Here is a 21,994-nt window from a genome sequence, read left to right on the forward strand (position 1 = left end):
TGCAACAGAGTCAAAAACTTTCCTGAAATCCAAGTATACGATATCAAAATTATTATTTTTTGCATCCGGTTCCTTTGTGACCACGTCGTATTATCCAGTCAAATTGAATTTCTTACCAAGGAAGAAGTGACACCCATTGAAATCTATACGTGTCTAAAAAATTTTTACAGTGTGACATTGGTAAGACCTTTTAAGAGTGGAGAAATTGACATTGTTGACAAGCCCTGAAGCAATCCGCCAATAATGTCAGTGACAACAGACAGCAAGAGCCGGATCGACGTGCAGCAGATGGAAGTTTGTCTTGCATGTTTTTCCACCACAGAAATGGGCTGTCATTTCTAGGCAGTAATGGCAATACTGATTCATTCACTGCAACACTGAATAATGCTTGTTCTTTTTTTGAGGTTCACTTCTCTTTTGAACTTACTCTGGGTGACATTTCTTTTGTTACTTTGTTTGGAACACTATCTGTCTTAGCAGAATATCCTAACCTTCTTCAAACAAACTTGAAACAGTTTGTTTTGCGGAGAAGTGGCAACTGAAGTTTACATTGACAAATGCAAAGTACTGCTTTTGGGTAGCAGTAACCCCAGAGAAATGTACCAACTGAGTGGTTTTACACTCAGGGAAGTAGAATGTTTTCTGAGCAGTGCAGGCTGGCTGCCAGAGTAGGTCATAGGGTCTTGTCAATGATATACAGAATTTTGCGAGCAAGGATAAAGAGGTGATTATCCCCTTGTATAAGGCAATGGTCAATTCTGACCATTGCCTTGACCAAAATTCAAGGTATTGTAGGAACGATGTAGAGTTGCTAGAATGAAAACAGAGAAGGGCAACAAGACTGGTGAAGAGAACAAAGAGGTACTCTTAAGAAGAATGGCTTAAGTTTTGCAAATTGCAGCTTCTGGAACTAGGCGCCTGCGAGGCGATCTCATTGAGGTGTATGAGGTATTGAGGTGTACAATGCTGATAGGATTCTTCCTTTTCCTCAGATTACAAACCTGAGGGGGCATAGATTCAAACTGAGGAAAGCCAGTTATAGAGTAGATGTGTGGAGGTTTGCCTTTAGCCAGCGGGTTGCTGGAACAAATTTCCATCTGTTGTTATGTAAGTTGATAGCTTAAATAAATTCAAGGCAGAACTATACAAACATTTGAAATGAATAGATCAGTTAAATGGGAAGGTTTTTTTTTTTTTTTTTTTTGGCTAATGCTGTATAAGCTTGCTTTCTTGCATCATGTGCCTCTACTAATTCTAATGCTAAAAGTGCTTAGCCCTAAATTCGAGGAAGAAGTGAACAAAATTTTGGTGTGAATTGATGGGTGAAATGGGATTTTTTTTTTTTTTTTTTTTTTTTTGCTGATTCTGTATAAGAATTTCATGATGTTAAGAGTGATGCTGTTTCTAGAATTTCATGATGTTAAGAGTGATGCTGTTTCTAGAATTTCATGATGTTAAGAGTGATGCTGTTTCTAGAATTTCATGATGTTAAGAGTAATTGCAATATGGCATATATATTGCAGAGTAATAATTCATTATAATACTGATTGCTTTTATTATGGAATTATTTCTTTTCAGTATTGTCACTTAATGAGTGAAGATGCTATAAAGTGTGCTGCTAGATGTATCCTGGAAGCTGCTGAAAAAAAGATGAATAAAGCATTTGATAAAGTTGAGGTAAATGGTGAATGAATTTTATGTGCATTATTATAATTAGTACAGTAAACTATAAAATCTGAAATTCTTTTAAATCTGGCACAATAACTAAAAAAAAAATAAATAAAAATAAAAGATTTTTAATGGAAATATAAAAAAAGGAATCCAGCACTCGTGTCGACAGTCACATTTGTCTTTAAGCATTCAAGTAAAAAAGCATGACATTTCTTCTAATAAGACACTTGTAGGACTGTCCTTTAATCTGTTGTTTTTTTTTTTTTTTGTGGCCAGTAAGATTTAAATTGTGTAGAAAATTCAATGGTTTTAATTTTCACAGTAGAACAAAAATATGCTTTTGCTGTGGCATTGTACTGCTTTCAAAAAATTTTCTTCAAAGAAAGCTCAGTGAGTCATTTATTTAAAAGATGAGACTGCTGTGACAGTGTGTTTTGAAAAACCACTAGATGGCAGTCTCTGGTGGCAACATGTAGTTGTTCAATGTGAGTTATCATGTGGTATATGAAATCAAAGTTTTTTTAATTTAGCTAAAACTACAGTACAGTGTCAAAAATCTTAACGTTAATAATTCGAAACGTAAATAATCTGTAAGAGCCAGCATTGTTTTTTTTTATGCTGGTGCCATAAAATAATTCCAGTAAGCGCTGGTTATCGTGATCACATTTGCTAATTGAATTTTGATTATATTAAATTGAGGAAATCAGAGGAATATTATCCACAGGCTATAAAAATGAAGATATAAAGCATAAATTTATACTTTATTTTACCTTATCAAATAACAAAATTAAATGATATGTGAAAATTGGAAGAATATTATTACCAGGTTAGCAAAACAAAAATAAATTTACACTTACGTGCACAGCTTAATTAATATACATACAGTACTAACTAAACCTAAGACTTTTGTGGATTTATTGGATGACTGTTTTCTACAGTAACATATTCGAGAGGTAACCAGAGGGAGTAATACTCTTAATCTGATTATAAGCAGTGATTATTCATGCATTAAGAACTTGCAGATAAAGGAACCATTGTGTGACAGTGATCGCAATGTACTGATGTGAGAATTACTTAAAGATGTAACTACCATCAAGGCTAAAAGGACTACAGAGGTCTCAGACAGTTTCTAAATTCTGTACGGTGGAATCAACTGATGATGTTACCAACATTGAATTCTAAATGGGAAGCCTTCAGGGACTTAATTTTGGAGGCTACTAGGCTTTTCATTCCTAGATGAATTAGAGGCTTGTGGCAGTGAAGAAGACTGCATGGGATGCATATAAAGTATTAGGTGACACAGAAGCCTATGGTAGGTATAAACTAGTCTGTAATTAAGTCACAAAGGAGGTTAGGTAGGCGAAGGCAGATTACGAGAAATCTTTGGCAAAGAATGCCAAGAAAAACAGCAAAGAGTTCTTTACTTATGTAAACTATAGAAGGAAAGGGATGAATCAGATTGGATCACTTAACATAAATGAGTTGACCATTGATGGTCACGCTCAGGTAGCTGATCAACTGAATGGGTATTTTGCATCTACATTCACACATGAGGAGTCATTCAATGGGAGGGAGTGCCAGAAGTTTATCAAACTAACAGGGAGCTAAGTGATTTTTGTAATAACTAAATAACTGAGGAGAAATTGTTGAAGTTAAATATAAGGAAGGCACCTGGGGTGGACGGGATCTATCCAGTTATATTAAAGGAGGCAGCAAAAGAAGTAAGCAAACCCTTAGCCCTAATTAGGCTAAGGTTCCCATGGACTGGAGGTGTGCAAATGTATCACCAATTGCCGCCTCCGTAGCCAGGTGGGAAGGAGCAGCAGTGCGTAGCACGCGCTTCTTGATTAGACCGGGGTTCGAGCCCGTCACCACCAAATACGGAGGATGCGGAAAGGTCAGGAAATGACCACCGCATATCCCGGAGCAATATGGCCTTAGTTGCTAATGCTCCTAAAAACCAAGTAACATAACATAACATAACATATCACCAATTCACAAAGGGGGTTCAAAAGGTGACACAAGTAACTACAGACCTGTTAGTTTAACTTGTGTTCCAGGGAAAATAATGGAATCACTGGTTAAAGAAGTATTGTAGGATCATCTAGACAAGACTGCGGTAATAAGTAAGACACAGCATGGGTTTGTTAAAGGGCGGTCTTGTCTGACCAATTTAATTGGATACTATGATGTGGTTACAAAGGAATTGAATGCCAAAAATAATTTTGATATCATGTACTTGGATTTCAGGAAAGCTTTTGATACTGTTGCACATGGAAGACTGCTCTACAAATTGGAGAGGTATGGCATTAAGGGCAAGTTGCTACAATGGATAAAAAGATGGTTAAGTGGGAGAAGACAGAGTGGTGATCAATGGGTACTGCTTTACGTGGACTAATGTTATTAGTGGTGTCCAGGGTTCGGTGTTGGGCCCCATTGTTGTTTTGTATATTTATCAATGGTATTGATGAAGGTATATCAGGTTTAATGCCGAAGTTTGCAGATGATAAAGGTTGGCAGAGTTGTTAATGACAGTAAAGACAGTATGCTACTCCAATTGGATCTAGATAAATTGGGAAAATGAGATAAGTGGCAACTGAATTTTAACATTGACAAATGCAAAGTACTGTATATGGGTAGCAATAACCGAAGAGAAACGTACGAACTGTATGGTACTACACTCAGGGAGGTGGAAAGTGAAAAAGACCTGGGGGTAATTGTGCAGTCAAATATGAAGTTTGCTGAGCAGTGCAGACAGGCTGCCGGGGAGGTCATAGAGTCTTGTCAATGATATATAGGAATTTTGCTAACAGGTACAGGGAGGTGATTATCCCGTTATACAAGGCAATGGTCAGGCCACACCTGGAGTGCTGTGTACAGGTCTGGAGGCCTTATTTTAGGAAGGATGTAGAGTTGCTAGAATGAGTACAAAGAAGGGCTACATGATTGTTGCGGGGGAACAAAGTGGTGCTCTTACCAAGAAAGACCTAAGTTCTGCAAATTGCAGCACCTGGAGAGTAGGCACCTGCGAGATGATCTGATTGAGGTGTATAAGGCCTTGAATGGGTTGTGCAAGCTGAATGCAGATGGGATTCTTCCTCTTGCTCAGACTAAAAACCTGAGGGGGCAGAGTTTCAAATTGAGGAAAGACAGTTGTAGAATAGAGGTGTGGAAATTTGCCTTTAGCTAGTGGGTAGTTGATTGCTGGAACAGGCTTCCATCTTTTGTTGTGGAAGCTAATAGCCTAAATAAATTTAAGGCTGAGCTGGACAGGCATTTGACTAATGGAGGATTGAAATGGGAGGTGTTTTTTTCTGGCTTATGCTGCATAAGCTTGCTTTCTTGCATCATTTGCCTCTACTAATGCTAATGTTATGGTCTTTTAAAAAGAAAGGATTTAATTTTGACAATTAAATCAAAGATTGAGATTTTAAACTCTTTCAAAGGGAGAAATTGGGTCTTCGTTAGCAAGATTTTACGAAACTTTTTTTTTTTTTTTTATGAAAACCCCATACACGAGAGGTATTAGAACCTATAGTACTTAGTACCATGCTTGGTTTGGAGGTTGAGAAGATGAAAGAAGATATTCGTTGACATTAGACTTGAACTTTTTTTTTTTTTTTTTCAAATAGGCCTCTGGGGTTGGGTATACTCATACTATGATTTTTAGTGTTTTCCACCAACCATGGAATAAAACGAAAGACGAAAAACCCAATTTTAAAATATTTAATATTTACAATAAATTATTTACCAACAAAATATTACTGATAGTAATTTTAAAATAAAACAACTGTGATATACAGGATAATAATAAAATGCCGAATTTAAAATGCAATAAAATATACTAGGTTAAAAGCGCTAAAATACTAACAGAAGCTTTCTTTCTCAACAGTGAAAGAGAGAGTGGGGAATTATAGAAACCGATTCTGAACAGTACCCATGGAAATATATGTAGAAAAGGCATGCAGCAGAAACAGTAAGTCTATGAGACAGCGAGTGGAGAGACTCTGTTAAAGATGAGTCATTAATTAACCTAACTGTCCTCTTCTGAATGGAATGTAGAAGCCTGAGAGTGGTTTTGGGGGCACCGCCCCAGAAATGGGGACAATATTCCATGGTAGTGCGGATTTGCGATTTGTACAGAATGAAAAGCTGTTTGAAAGAAAAGTAATGCCGAGAGCAAAAGAGAAAACAAAGTCTTTTAGAAGCAGAAGCAGAGGAAGCAATATTTTTAATATGCTCGTGCCAAGAGATTTTAGAAGTTAGGGTAATCCCCAAAAGAGATATATCGTCTTGCCTAGAAATCGGAGTATCACCAAAGATAAACATAGGAGCAGAAGAATCCTTTTTGCGAGATATAAGACAAGACTGAGTTTTAGAAGGATTGAAATCAACTAAGTTGTCTTTGTCCCACTGGAGAATTATCTGGAAATCGGCATTTAAGGAATTGGTAGCAGATTTTCAAGAAGTTGAAGCTGATTGAGCAGGACAAGGTTTCTCAAAATGGAAAGTTGAATGCAATGTGCTATCATCGGCAAAACTATGGATAGGATTTCCAGTCAATGGAAGAAGGTCATTGATATACAAAAGGAAAAGAGTGGGGGAAAGAACTGAACCTTGGGGGACACCGGCATTAGTGGAGAAGTTAAAAGACAGAGAACTATCTACCATCACCCTCAGTGAGCAATCAGAGAAAACTTGGATAACCAATTACAAAAAACAGTTGGGAAACCATAAAATGGAAGCTTGTTTAGGAGACCTTTATACCAAACACGATTGAAAGCCTTTGAGATGTCAAGAGCAACTGCTTGTGTTTCCCCGAACTTTTCCATTGAATTTGTCCATAAGTGGTTAACATAAGCCAGAATATCACCAGTGGATCGACATTGACTGAATCCATAATGGCGATCGTTGATCAGACGGAAGGTTTCTAGGTAGTTTAAGAGTTGGCGGTTAATTGATTTCTCCATTAATTTAGAAAGAGTAGAAGTAATTGCAATGGGACGATAATTGGATGGGAGGGATTTGTCACCCTTTTTAGGAACTGGCTGGATATGAGCAAATTTCCAAGCATAAGGAATAACACCTTTTGGAAGGTTGTTTGAGACCACTGTTGTGACCTTTAAGAAAACAAAAACCCTCACCCCTGATGGTAGTTACATCTTTAAGTAAATTCCACATCAGTACATTGTAATCACTGCTGATAATCAGATACAGGTCACTCGCACAAAAGTGTGCGAGTGACCAATCACAAGTTCCAGTCAATGTCTAGGAAGTTAAAATCTTCCATTATGAGATGTTCTAATTTACTGGTCTACTCTATTTTTGTGTACAGTTGTTCATTGTACTCATCAAAGTCATTGGGCCTATAACACACTCCTATCCTCATTTTTGCTTTCCCAGTGTTTATGTCACACCAAACTGACTCAACATTGCACAGTCCACTCATATCAACCTGCCTTAGATTTTGTGTTTCTTATCTAACAGCATAAACTCTCTTTCCCTTCCTAACCTGTCCATCGTTTCTATACACATTGTTCTCCCCAAATTCCAATTATGCATTCCTTATATCTGTGTGACACTGCGGCTCTGATATCCCAATAATTTCTGTCTTTGATATCTTGACCCGCCCTTTAAATTCATTAAATTTATTTACTCTGCTCCTAGCACTGGTGTACATGCAAGTATACATGCATATGTTCTTACTGTTATTTACCCTAACACAACCCATGTATTTACTTGTTGCATGATGATTCCCAGCAGTTCTTGAAATCCCCAGCACCTTGCTTTCCAAGCTACTGCTTATTCCAATAGAAGCAGTGTGAGAAGCAGTGTAAATGTACAGTAATACCCCGACTTACGCTACCTCGACTTACGCGAACTCGGAGTTACGCGGTTCTTGATTTTTTCGTTTGGTGTATATCTAAAATTAGCTTACCAGTGATTTGGAAGTCAAATCATAAAGCTTGGGTGACAGCTTCCGCTTTTGAGGATTGGTTTGGTCACCATTTCATACACAAAGTCGAATGTTATTGCAAGTCTAAACAGATTCCATTTAAAGTGATGCTACTTATTGGCAATGCACCTGGTCACCCTCCTGCCATCCTAATTAAGACTTTTGGAAACAATTCAATCTTTTAGATGCCGTAAGAATCATTGAAGAATCTTGGGATGAAATTCACAAAAAAACATTGAATGGTGTCTGGAAGTAACCTTGTCCATTTTTTTTTTTTTTTTTTTTCCCCTCTAAAACCGAGACGAAAACAACACCAGAAACTGATCATGTCACTCATGTGATAGAAGAAGTTAATCTTGCCAGGCAATTAGATTTGGAAGTCAATGGTGATGATGTCAATGAGCTGTTGGATTCACGTAGTCAGGAGCTGACAATGAATGAGCTCATAGAGATGCGTGAGCAAAACATCACTGAACTATCCGACACTTCAGACCCAGTTCCACCAGAAAAGCACATGACAATTGCAAGCTTGACAGAAGGTCTCAGCTCAATTGAAGAACGCGTTATAGCTACAAAGCAAGGAATAAAAAAATTATTAGCTTGCTACGAAGAAATTCTGCGTGAAAAAAAGAAGGCGCTGTGTCGTGAGACGAATTTGTTAGATTTTATGAAGCCATCGACATCGAAATAACTTTTTTACGTAACTCATTTATATTTTTCGATGTTTTTGTTAGTCCTTGGTCCCAATTAAACAAAATTTATGTATTTAAATGCAAAGTTGTACTCCGACTTACGCGAATTCGACTTAAGCAATTTTCGTCGGACCCACCTATCGCGTAACTTCGGGGTATTACTGTAATATAAATTACTTAATGAACTATTTAGGAATTAGTTACAATCCTAGACAGTAGAGACTTTTTATTGATTCATCAAAGAGGAATCCCAAAGGTCTGTTGCTCCACAATGGAAATAAATATGGGTCAATTCACCGTTTTCTAAGAAACATCCTATTTGAAGAAAACATCAGTGAATTTTTTTTTTTCAAAATTCAGAATAGTGTAACCCTTCGTTGTCTGGAATTGACTTCACCAGTACTTCATATCCTTCAGTTCATTTGCTATGCTCTTAGCATTAATGTACATGCAACTAATTTTACTATTAGTACTATAACACAGCCCGTGTATTTGCTTATTCTCCAGGCTGTCCATGTTCCAATAGAAGCAGTGCAAGAATTACACTCACCGCTGACTGTATCTCTAATTAATTGGTCTGTGTATCTTCTGCCACCCCAAGCTAGTAAGTTAGTTTTCCAATCCACTTAACATTTACTCTATAGCTTCAGCAAATATTCTTGCACTCCTTCTATTTAAGTATACGCCCTCGCTTATTTGTTGAACTTTTATTGTAATTTCCAAATTTAGTTGGTTTTATAAGAAATATGTGAATAGAATGTGATGTTTACTTTTGGTGAAATGTTTTTAGTAATATACAAGTACATACAAATTAGAATATATAAAATTGATTTTCTTCTTTGACCACATAAAAATATTTACATATTTTTATGTTTAGTTACTTTTGACTACCTTGTACATATTGCATTCAGAATTTGATAAAATTGTATTGAGAGTTTCTAGTAGAGAAAGTATATGCAGATCAGTTCCATGCCAATGGGTCTTGTAGTGGATGGCAGATGATGTGCATTTTAAATGACATAAAATGTCATGTAAAAATAGTCATAAGCAGAAATAGCTGTCCTATTCCCATGGCATCTCAGTTCTTACCAGACCATGAGAATAACTAAAGGCTGAGACAGACTTTATCTTTACTCCATTTCAACTGTTTGACAAAAGCATCACAAACTTTGTGTGAGGATCCCAGAACCCCTGAAATATGTTATGTACAGTGCATCTTTTTGATACATTTTCTGTAATGCAGCCTCTTTTTGCCATTCTGCATTACAAAATTTACATACACAGAAATGAATAGTCCTTTACTTGGATTGTCCTATATGAATTAAACCAGTACAGAGAATGCACACTGTTTCTTTCAACTTCTTCCTGAGCATTATCTGTTTGTGATCATACTAGAGAAGTTGGTAACTAATGGTCACAGGCTAATAATAAAAGATGTAGGTTCACTTTTGTGTCAAAAAATTTTTTTTTTTAAATTTTCTATAAAATATCTTTACGTGATATAGAAAAATGGGTGTTATTTTTAAACTCAGCATAAATGAATTATGAATGGACATGTGTAATTAGCCAGACACTAAAACCATTTCAGGCCTGAGTAATTAATGGCAGTTTGAATATATTCACTAGCAAAATAAATGTTGATCTTAAAATTTTCTTACATTTCATGTTATATATTTCTTTCATGTTTGTATTTTAGGCTTATCTGAACGTTAATGTATTCTGCATACCAGATCACATCATCTTGCCCGAAGATGAAATTCATTCAGAAAGTCGTTGCTCACAAGAGATGGATTTATGTCTAGATACAAGTATCAGTCAACTTAAAGAGAAAATACTGAAGGTAATTTTTAATTTAAAGTCACTGAACTGTTCAGATCACTTGACATTGGGTACTGAGACCTAAGTTTGTTAGGTGTAAAATAGAAATATTCCTGTTGAAGTATATTAACATTGTAATGTGTGTTTGTGTTGATTATAATTAAACTGCATCATTTTGGAGAACTATAGTTGGGAATTAGTAATTGTACAGGGCTGAAATTTGGAATTAGGAATGTCTAAACAATGTGGAAATGAAATGCATGAAAAAGAAAATTCATATACTGTCACTTTTTGTGACAGTCTGTTCTTGACTACACATGTTTATTCAGATTACAACTGCTCTGCGTATAAGTCTGTTCTGGTCACAATATGACACTGTATACTCATGTTTTATGTTGATATATAATTGTAAAGTGTGATAACCATTGATTTCGACAATGCAAATAAATGCAGAATTGCAATTTCAGTCATTGCTCACAGCATTTCATATAGAATGTTTCACAACATGCCATGTTAATGCTATCCATTGATATACCCTCATAGCCAGATGTTTCATGATCAAAGTCAGGTCAGCAATTGGGAAGTGGAAAATTATGCAATCATTGTTAAATAAGCTGTAATACAATTATGTCATAGAGTAAGCAATATGTAGTGGTGCTGTACCCTTTTAAAATGGTTGCACCCAAGCAAGTTTTTATTTAAAGTAAGGAATGATGCACTGGTGATAAATTTGCAGTAGCATGCATGTGTGATAATACTGTCATTAAGTTAAAATTATATATTATTAGACCACAGAATGTTCCAAGAGTGCATGTCATCTGCCACCATCCTAGACAGGAACTGGAAAACAAAGTCCATAATGTTATTTATCTACTGCACCACAATTTGGTTCTTGTATGCAGCTGGTTTTGTTGCTTCCAAATTTGCTCCTTTCAAGACTACCATTATCAGTCTAGCATTTATATTTGTTTCGGTTTATGGCACAAGTTTAAACATTATCAGTATAGTCAAATAAACAACACTGTTAATATCAAATGTTAAAACAGATGCTTATTTTCAAGATCAGCAGTGTGTAGCACACGCTTCTTGATTAGACCGGGGTTCGAGCCCATGACCACCAAATACGGAGGATGCGGAAAGGTCAGGGAATGACCACCACATATCCCTGGAGCAATATGGCCTTAGTTGCTAATGCTCCTAAAAACCGAATAACAAACAAACATCAAGATCAACATGGAAAATCCAGGACAAAAGTTAAAAAAAAAAACCTTTTTATAATACCAATCTAATTTGTCCAATTTTAACCATTTTTAAATTTAATACCTAACACATATTTGTGTGTACTTTATCAATGTTATAGCTAGACATAAGTTATACAGTAAAACCAATTACCCAAATTCCCCTAGAATAAAGAGTTCCATATTACAAAATGTAATGATAGTCTGGGTAATTTCATTAGCTTAACTAGACATAAAAGCTATGTTATGAATATCTTATAATTGCAAAATGTTTTCATTCACCAAATATAAAAAATGCACATTCCACAAAGTGAACCTCTATATTGCAAAATTTAGAAATAAAAAGAAATTTTTATGAGTTTTATACACTTTTATAAAGCAGACAATGCCTTCTATTGAAATGACCAAACTATTATCCAAACCTCTAGGTAGATAGTCTCACCAGTCATCAAACATCTTGAGTGTTAAGTGGATGTGGTGCTTGAAGGGTTTAGAGTGGCTATATACATTTATTATAATTAAGCACATGAATTTAATCTAATATTCATCAAGTAGTGTGAGTATGTACATTGAAAGTACAGTATTTGCAGTAGAGTAAGCTCCTGTTGTAGTACTTTTGAAGGAATCGTCCCAAAGAGCACCATAAGTGGCAACCTCTATTGGAGGTTTTCTTCATTGTTCATCAATATTTTGGGGAGATATCTGCTGTCTACCAAAAGCTAAAAAATCAGTGATCACTGGGATTGATAATTGATTTTTAGCTTATTTTTGCAGCATTTATGAAGCATTTAAATTAAACTAAACACATCTTGAGAATTACTATGTAAACATGATAAATGTAGTATTAACATAATAGTAATGCTGTGATTAATGAAATTTATTGATGCCATGTTCAGCTTACTCAAGAGCTTTCCTTTCTTTACCAAGTAGAAGGCAGATTTCTGTGGCCTGGTGATTTGTAATAGGTACAAGGGGTGGTAATTTAATTCATGACTGGAGCAAGACTTTATGTTTACCGTGTGAACTTTCCATAACTGCTACTATAGGCGCTCTCCCCGATTGCTACTGAGTAGACTGTGTGCGTGCCAGTACTTGTCAAGCTAGTGTTGCATGAAGAGTTTTTTTTTTTTTTTTTAGCTGTGTGTCACTGAAAATAATTTTGAAGCAAGTATCTTGTTGGACACAAATGAACAGCAATATGTGATTTGCTGTTGTCAGATGGGGCTTAAATACACCGGAAACAGTAAAGAGATGAATGAAGCATATGATAATAAATGTCTTAGTAGGACAGTCATATTCCAGTGTCATTTATCATTTGAAAGAGCTACTCCAAATTGCCACCTCGGCTTTTGCCCATATGCGACATTGTTCTCATTTGCGTTAAAAACTCTACTCATCTGGTAGGTTAGTATTTTCAAACACAAAGACCAACTGGTCAACTCAAACAACAAAGTAAAATAAAATAATCATCGATCATTTGGCCTCGTGGTGGGGATGGGCCATCAACACCCGACACCATGAGTTACCATCTCCATCATGAGGAGATAGATCACTACTATCTTGGCCAAGCCCTGCGAGAAAAAGTGACATGTACAAACTCAGCAAATCTGCTGAAGTTCTCTATAATCAAAAACAATCCTTCCAGCATGGAGGGTGAGAGAGTTGAGCATTCCTTGCTCTAATGCCCATGTAATTCAGACACTCCAACACAGTGTGGAGACCTGTCTCTGGCACTCCACAAGCACATAAATCCAAAGAGGCCAAACCCAACCAGTACAGACTTGACTTCGGGCCATGTCCAGTGAGGACACAGCAAGTCGCCAACCCGAAATGGAGCCAGGAACGTCGTCCCTGACTCAGTTTGAACAGAAGGCATAAAGGTGTACAAATGACAACCCTTCTCAGAATTGGTATATTGGTTCTGCCATGTGGCCTCCAATTCATCATTGATATGCCTCTGTTTGAATGTCAAATTGGGAGGCAGGCCAGCTTGCCTCACCGGGTATGACCTGACACTTAAAATCTGTTGGAAGACTCCTCTCTTAGCAGAATATTTCAGAGAAGCATATGGTAATGAGTGAAGATGACTGAAGCATATGGTAATGAGCGTCTTGGTAGGACAGCCATATTCCGGTGTGAAGTGGTTTCTTCATCAAGACAATGCCAGGCCCCATAGGGCTAATATTGTGCAGGTAGTGATCACTACCATAGTTGCCAAGGTTCTGCCACATCCCTCTTATTCACTGGACTTAGCTCCATGTTGATTTCTTCCTGTTTCCATGTCTGAAGAAAGCTCTGAAAGGCATGTGTTTCACATCTGACACAACGATGCTCACAGAGCCACAATGAAAGCACTTTCACAGTCTCAAAAAATGGCTTGCAAGAAGCATCATTTAATGCGTGGGTATGACAGTGGCTAAAGTGTGTAAAGTTCAAGGCAGAGTATTTCCAGAAGGAGAAATCCACAGATGATTCAGATGATGATAATTAAGATACAGTCAGTCCTCGTATAACACGTGTTTACACTACACGAATTCGATCATACACGATTCATAAATAGGGGAACGATATATTATATAACACGAACTGAATTCGCTTATGCACGATTCGCCTTTGTGTTTACAAGAAATGGCAGTTAAACGCGGAATCACCCCAACTGAAAGCAACACGATAGGAATGAAGAGGAGATTCTGAAAATGTATTTGTTTTTTATATCAGTGAAGGGGAAACACATTTCACCATAATAACGTAAAAAGCAACACAATTCCAACTATCGGTATAATTGCAAATGCAATTAGATCGAGTTTACTACCAGTTTATACAGATTCCACTAGCAGAAACGCAACTGGATTTTTATTGTTTTATGGCAGTAACCCCTAGAAATGTGAGGTGTTAATAGTGTATCTCTGCCTTTAAGGTGTTGTTTATTCAGTTGCTACGCGCGCGCAGCTTTGTTTATGTGTATCAAGCGTGCCTCGTTTTGTAATTGTTCTTTATTCCCTACAAATGAGTAAAATACTTAAAAGGTGTGAAAAGGAACCGTCCTGGTGAAGACACTGCAGATTCAGAGAGAGAGAGAGAAAGAAAAGCAATATCGATAAGCAGAGGCAGACTGGGTCAAAAATTCTTACCCGGGAAAATTTATAGTGGCCTCATACTATGGTTTATGGCCAAAATCACACCGGCCTCCGGCCCACCGGGGTTTCCCTGGTAAGGCTTATGGCCAGTCCACTTCTGTCGATAGAGAAAAAATATGAAATTGTGAAACACTTTGAGCGAAATGAAAGACCATGTGATATTGCACGTGCTACAGACCTAAATGAGGCAACGCCGAGAATTACAAAGAATGCAGAGAAAATAAAAACAACTTTCATAGCAGGAACAACTCAAAATGTAATTAAAATCCATTAGATTAAGACACAAAGAATTGGAAGAGATGGAACGGCTGTCATCTGTTTGGATAGAAAATCAAACAAAAAAAGTTTGCTTACGATAGAAGCAAAAGCATTAGCAATATTTTATTACGTAATAAAATACTTACGTATTACTTAAAATACTTAAGTAATTAAAATGCTTATGTATTACGTATAATAATAAATAATCGTAATAAAATACTTACGTATTTTATTACGATTATTTATTGTGTTTGGTAATGTTTTGGTTACAAATGTGTGTTCAATCTTGGGTGGTCGGCACCTAACCCTATTTTTCCCATAGGGTCTGTTGTTTATATTGCACAATTTTGCATTGCACAAGGGTTTCTAGGAATACAACTATCGTGCTATACGAGGACTGACTGTACAACCTTACACCAGTCCGTGAATTAAGTGAACACTCCTCATATGATAGGTAAATGACATGAAGTTATAAAATTTTCAAATTACACAGGAGCATCATGTGACCTAAACATCTCTCTCTCTCTCAATGCTGGTCTGTTCTCATGTCTGACATTTAGACCAATCAGGTTGATCTGTGAAAGTTCACCATTAGGATTCATGGTTCTTTATATTCTTTACCTACTTTAATTTTACTTTTTTTAAAGTGATGAACCTCCAGAAGAATATGCCCTTTTTCAGGGTAATTTGAAGTTTCTTTTAATATAATCCATTTCAAATTGGGGTTAATGAGTTCCTCTGTGGTATACAATATATTTAGGAAGGATAGAGAAGATAGAAGGGGTGGTGGGGTAATGTTTCTTACCAAAGTTCAAGGCCTGAGTGCAAAAGGAGCTTTTGTTGAGTAAGAAGTTATGCCTACCAGCATTGAGTCTGTGTTGTGTGAGTTAGTTGGAAACAAAGGTATAATGAAAGTGGGAGTAATCTAAGATCAGAAGATTGTAAAGAATATAATGAGAATCTCTACGTGCAGATGGAATGGGCACGCAAGTCTGAATATGTCATGGGCGATTTCAGTTTGCTCCTAATTGATTGGGATAAGTGGGAGAGAAACTCGCCATTGAGAAGTTTTTTAAATAAACTAGATGATTGTTATTTGTACCAGCAATTTAGAGAAAATACTAGGGGTAAGAATATTCTAGACCTGATCATTATTTATGAATCAGATGACATCAAAGAGCTTACGGTCAAAGTGGTAGTGATCACACCGTCATTAGTTTAAAGATGAAGAAAGATGTTGCAGTAGTTAAAGGCATGGATTTTAATTTCAGAAAAGGGGACTATGAGAGTTTAAGCTACATGGCATCTATGAATTAGGTGGATTGGAGAGGGAGGGCAAATACAAGTGGTGATCATTTAATTCTCAGACTGGTGCAAGATTTTGTTTACTGCATGAAGGGTGCCTCCATAGCCAGGTGGGCAGGAGCAGCAGTGCATAGCACACGCTTCTTGATTATACCGGGGTTCGAGCCTGTGACCACCAAATACGGAGGGTGTGGAAAGGTCAGGGAATGACCACCGCATATCCCTGGAGCAATATGGCCTTAGTTGCTAATGCTCCTAAAAACCAAACAACAACAACAACAACTGTGTGAACTTTCCATAACTGCCACTAAAGGCTCTCTCCCTGATTGCTGCTGAGCAGACTCTGTCTGCGCATGCTAGTACTTGTCAAGCTAGTGGTGAGTGAATAGTTTTTTTTTTAGCCATCACTGATGATCATTTTGAAGCAAGTATCATGTTGGACTTACAGATTGTATAGTGATATGTGATTTGTTATTTTGTCAGACGGGGCTTAAATGCATCAGAAACAGTTAAAGAGATGAATGAAGCATATGGTAATGAGTGTCTTGGTAGGATGGCCATATTCCATGTGACTGATGTGAAATTATTTCTCCATCAAGACTAATATTAAGTAAGAGCAATGATCACTGCCATAGGTGCTGAGGTTCTGTCATGTCCCCATTATTCATTGGACTTAACCCCATGTGATTTCTTTCTATTTCCACATCTGAAGAAAGCTGTGAAAGGCAAGCATTTTGCATCTGACAACAATGCTCGCAGAGCTACAATGGAAGCACTTTGCAGCCATTTCGAAAAATGGCTTGCAAGAAGCATTCAATGCATGGGTATGATGGTGTCAAAAAGTGCATAAAGCTCAAGGGAGAGTATTTTAAGAAGTAGAAATCCACAGAAGATTCAGATGATGACAATTAAGATCTTGCACCAGTCCACAAATTAAACTATCACCCCTCATATATTAGAATTATGGAATACCTTTAAAGGAATAATCACAGAAGCTGTGAATGCATATATACCATTAAGAAAATATAGCTCGAGGAGGATGAATACAGAACAGACAAATATGGAATGGGAAAATTACAAAGCGATGAACTGAACTGAGCCTATAACAGCTACAAGTTGATCTGTAATAGTACCATAACAGAAAAGGTTATGGCAGCAAAGGCTGAGTATGAGAAAGCACTAAGAGAGGCAGAGAATGGGACAGTTTCTTGTGAAGAAGAAGAATAAAACAAATCAGATTGTACTCTTGTGTAATGGGTGTGGGAAAGTCAGATAACCCAGTTGATGTTGCCAATGAATTGAATAAATACTTTGCATTGATCTTTACTGACAGAAGTCCCTTCATTGTGAGGAGAGGCTGTTTCTTCAGTCTCTTCAAGATTGAGGACTCTTGACCTTATCCACAATTTTACCCTATTCTAGGCTATCTTCAGCCCATCTTGGGCTTCTAGGATTATTCTAGTGTCCATTTTGTTAGGGGGTCTCCCTCTTCTTCTTTTTCCTGTTATACTACTGAACAAAATTGTTTTCTCTGGATTATCCTTTGGTCTTCTACATTATGTGTTCAAAATACTGCAGTATTCCTTAATCTATTATTTCAGCTAGTCTGGTCTTAATTTTGAGTTGGTCCATTATACTCTGATTTATTCTTTTCTCCATCCAAGGCACTCTTAGCATCCTTCTCCAACATCACATCTCAAAGTTTCACAATGTAGGAGAGGCTTAGACATATGAAATTAGCAATTTCGAAATTTTGGGTGATTGTTTGTTAGAAAACCTTTTGAGCCTAAAGGCAAGTAAGTCTCTGAATGTTGACCGCATATATCCAGTAATTTTGAGGAAGGTAGCCAGAGAGTGCATTGAACCATTGAGGTTAATTATGAGGGCATCATTGGACTCAGGAGGGATTTCTTTGGATTGGAGATGTGCCAAAATATCACCAAAACATAAAGGCAGTTCTAAGAGCAAAGTTAGTAACTACAAACCAGTCAATCTGAATTCTGTAGGGGGGAATTCCTTAGGTCCAATGATTAATACAATCAGGGACATTTAGATAGAAAAGGCATTCTGAAGGACATACGACATGCTTTTGTTAAGGAAAAATCATGTTTAACTAATTTGGTAATCTATTTTGAAACAGTTACTCACGACTAGAATGTAGGTAGCAATTTGAACATAGTTTATTTGGATTTTAACAAACATTTGACTAAGTCCCTCGTGTGAGGTTATTGTATAGGCTGAAACGTGTTGGGATTACTGGAAATTTTCTAAGAGGGATTGCAAGGTGGCTGCAGGGCAGAAAGCGGATGTTGCAATTAATGGATGTTCTTCAGATTGGTGTAATTAGCATTAGCAGAGGCATTTGATGCAAGAAAGCAAGCTTATGCAGCATCAGCCAAAAAAAAAAATTAAAAATAACCACCTCCACTTCACCCCTCTGTTCGTTCGAAATACCTGTCCAGCTGAGCCTTAAACTTATTTAGGCTATCAACTTACATGACAAGGGATGGAAGTCTGTTCCACCAACCAACCACCCGCTGGCTAAAGGCAAATTTCCGCACATCTATCCTACATCTGTCTTTCCTCAATTTGAATTTATGCCTTCTCAGGTGATTATTCTGAGCAAGAGGAAGAATCCCATCAGCATTGAGCATGCTCAAACCATTCAAGGCTTTATACACCTCTATCAGATCACCTCGGTGGTGCCTAGTCTCCAGACACTGTAATTTGCAAAACTTAAGCCTTTATTTGTAAGAGCACCCCTTTGTTCCATTCACTAAACGTTCCAGCAGCTCTACATCCTTCTTGAAATGAGGCCTCCAGGCCTGTATACAGTACTCTAGGTGTGGCCTGACCATTGCCTTATACAAGGGAATAATCACCTCCTTATCCCTGCTAGAAAAATTCCTATATATCATTGACAATACACAATGAGCTACTCTTGCAGCCCGTCTGCACTGCTCAGAGAACTTCATATCTGCCTGCACAACCACCCCCAGGTCCCTTTCATTCTCTACCACTGTCAGTGTAGTACCACAGAGTTGATACTTTATTACTTAGATATACAAAGTAGTAAAGTACAAATGTAAAGTACTACTTAGATATGTAGTACTTTACATTTGTCAAGGTTAAACTTCATTTGCCACCTCTCAGCCCGTCTGCTCAACCTTTCCAGATCCTGTTGCAGCAACATAGTAGTAGTAGTGGCATGTGATGCAAGAAAGCAAATGTATGAGCTTATGCAGCATCAGCCAACAAAAAAAAAAAAAAAAAAATCACACCATTCCCTCCAAATGCCAGTCCAGTTCCTCCTTAAATTTATTCAACCTATCAACTTCCACAACGACAGATGGAAGTTTGTTCCAGCAATTAACCACCCGCTGGCTAAAGGCAAATTTCCGCACATCTATTCTACATCTGTCTTTTCTTAATTTGAATTTATGCCCCCTTAGGTTCGTAATCTGAACAAGTGGAAGGATCCCATCAGAATTCAGCGTGCTCAACCCATTCAAGGCCTTATATACCTCAATCAGATCACCGCGCAGGTGCCTAGTCTCCAGCCACTGCAATTTGCAGAACTTAAGCCTCTCTTGGTAAGAGGATCCCTTCATTCCCCTCACCAATCTTGTTGCCCTTCTCTGTACACGCTCAAGTAAATCTACATCCTTCCTAAAATTAGGCCTCCAGACCTGTACGCAGTACTCAAGGTGTGGCCTGACCATTGCCTTATACAGAGGGATAATCACCTCCTTTTCCCTGCTAGCAAAATTCCTATATATCATTGACAAAACACCATGACCTGCCCTGGCAGCTTGTCTGCATTGCTCAGAAAACTTCATATCTGCCTGCACAATTACTCCCAGGTCTTTTTCATTTTCTACCACCTTAAGTGTAGTACCACACAGTTGGTACGTTTCTCTGGGGTTACTTCTACCCATATGCAGTACTTTGCATTTGTCAAGGTTAAACTTCAGTTGCCACTTCTTAGCCATCTGCCCAAATTATCTAGATCCTGTTGCAGTAACACACTGCCATTACTGTCATTAACAACCCTGCCAACCTTTGTATCATCTGCAAACTTCGACATTAAGCCTGATATATCTTCATCAATATCATTGATAAATATACAAAACAACAGTGGACCTAACACTGAACCCTGTGGGACTCCACTAATAACATTAGTCCAAGAAGAGCAGCACCCATTGATTACCACCCTCTGTCTTCTCGCACTTAACCATCCTTTTATATCCATTGTAGCAACTTACCCTTAATACCATTCTGCTCCAATTTGTACAATAGTCTTCAATGCAAAACAGAGTCGAAAGCTTTCCTGAAATCCAAATATATGATATCAAAATTATTTTTTGCATCCAGTTCCTTTGTAACCACATCATAATATCCTATCAAATTTGTCAGACAAGACTTTCCCTTAACAAACCCATGCTGTGTCTGAATTATTGCTGCAGTCTTGTCTAGATGATCCTGCAATGCATCTTTAACCAGCGACTCCATTATTTTACCCGGAACAGAAGTTAAACTAACTGGTCTGTAATTACTCGTGTCACCCTTCGATCCCCTTTTGTGAATTGGGGATACATTTTCACATCTCCAGTCTGGGAACCTCCCCTGAGTCCAAGGATGCTCTCATAATTATGGCTAAGGGTTTGCTTAGTTGCTTTGCCGCCTCCTTTAATATAACTGGATAGATCCCATCCACCCCAGGTGCTTTTCTTACGTTTAACTTCAACAATTTCTCTTCCACTTTGCTCTCAGTTATTACAAAATCATTAAGTATCCTGCTACAATTTGATAACCTTCTGCCATTTTCAAACCTTAATAATTCCTCACGTGTGAATGTAGATGCAAAATACTCATTCAGTTTGTTTGCTATCTGAGCAGGATCATCAACAGTCGAACCATCGATGTCAAGTGGACCAATCAGATTCATCCCCTTCCGTTTAGAGTTTATATAAGTAAAGAAATCCTTGCTGTTTTTCTTAGCATCTTTTGCCAAGGATTTCTCGTAATCTGCCTTCGCCTGCCGACCCTCCTTTGTCACCTGATTACAGATTAACTTATATCTGCCATAGGCTTCTGAGTCACTTGATAATTTATATGCATCTCATGCATTTTTCTTCTCTGTTACGAGTCTCATTAGTTCATTTGACAACCATTTAGGCCTAAACCTTGAACAATATTTCTTAATAGGTATGAAACTTTTAGTAGCTTCCACGATTAATTCCTTGAATGCTTCCCACATAGAATTTACTGTTGGTAACATCGTCAGTTGATCCCACTGTACAGAATTTAAAAACTGTCGGAGACCACTGTACTCTCCTTTACGGAAGCAAAAACCGTTTCCTTTACCCCTGATGGTAATTAAATCTTTAAGTAAATCCCACGTCAGTACACTGTGATCACTGCCACCTAGTGGTTCTTTTATCTGCATATTCCTAATACATGAATGATCACTGCTGATAACCAGATCAAGAGTATTACTTTCTCTGGTTGCCTCTCGAACATGCTGCTGCAGAAAACAATCATCCAATAAATCCACAAACGTCTGACTAGTGTGTGAGTGCCCAAGCCACAAGTTCCAGTCAATATCTGGGAAGTTAAAATCCCCCATTATAAGACATTCCGATTTACTAGCCCACTCTATTTCTCTGTACAATTGTTCATTGTACTCATTCGAGTCATTAGGCCTATAACACACTCCTACTCTTATTTTTGCTTTCGCAGTGCTTATGTCACACCAAACTGACTCAACAGTGCACTGTTCATCTATATCAACTGGATGCACTTCTTTTGATTTTATGTTTTTCTTTATTAACAGCATAACACCTCCTCCCTTCCTATCCTGTCTATCCTTTCTGTACACATTGTACTCCCCAAATTCCAGTTCGGCATTCCTTATAT

General features: G+C 37.5%; 1 protein-coding gene across 1 annotated transcript in view; it reads left to right on the plus strand.

The window, feature by feature from the left end:
• The window catches only part of LOC150091084 (protein MIS12 homolog), a 95,943-nt gene that overhangs the window by 12,661 nt on the left and 61,288 nt on the right, over nt 1–21,994 (plus strand). The window contains exons 3-4 of the mRNA XM_090381727.1: nt 1,579–1,677; nt 10,016–10,159. Coding sequence (XP_090237853.1) covers nt 1,579–1,677; nt 10,016–10,159 — 243 coding nt within the window. The remainder of the gene's footprint in view (nt 1–1,578; nt 1,678–10,015; nt 10,160–21,994) is intronic.

The sequence above is a fragment of the Mastigoproctus giganteus genome, chromosome 1, assembly GCF_048544385.1.
Source record: "Mastigoproctus giganteus isolate SK-2022 chromosome 1, ASM4854438v1, whole genome shotgun sequence".
In the NCBI taxonomy this organism is placed as follows: domain Eukaryota; kingdom Metazoa; phylum Arthropoda; class Arachnida; order Uropygi; family Thelyphonidae; genus Mastigoproctus; species Mastigoproctus giganteus.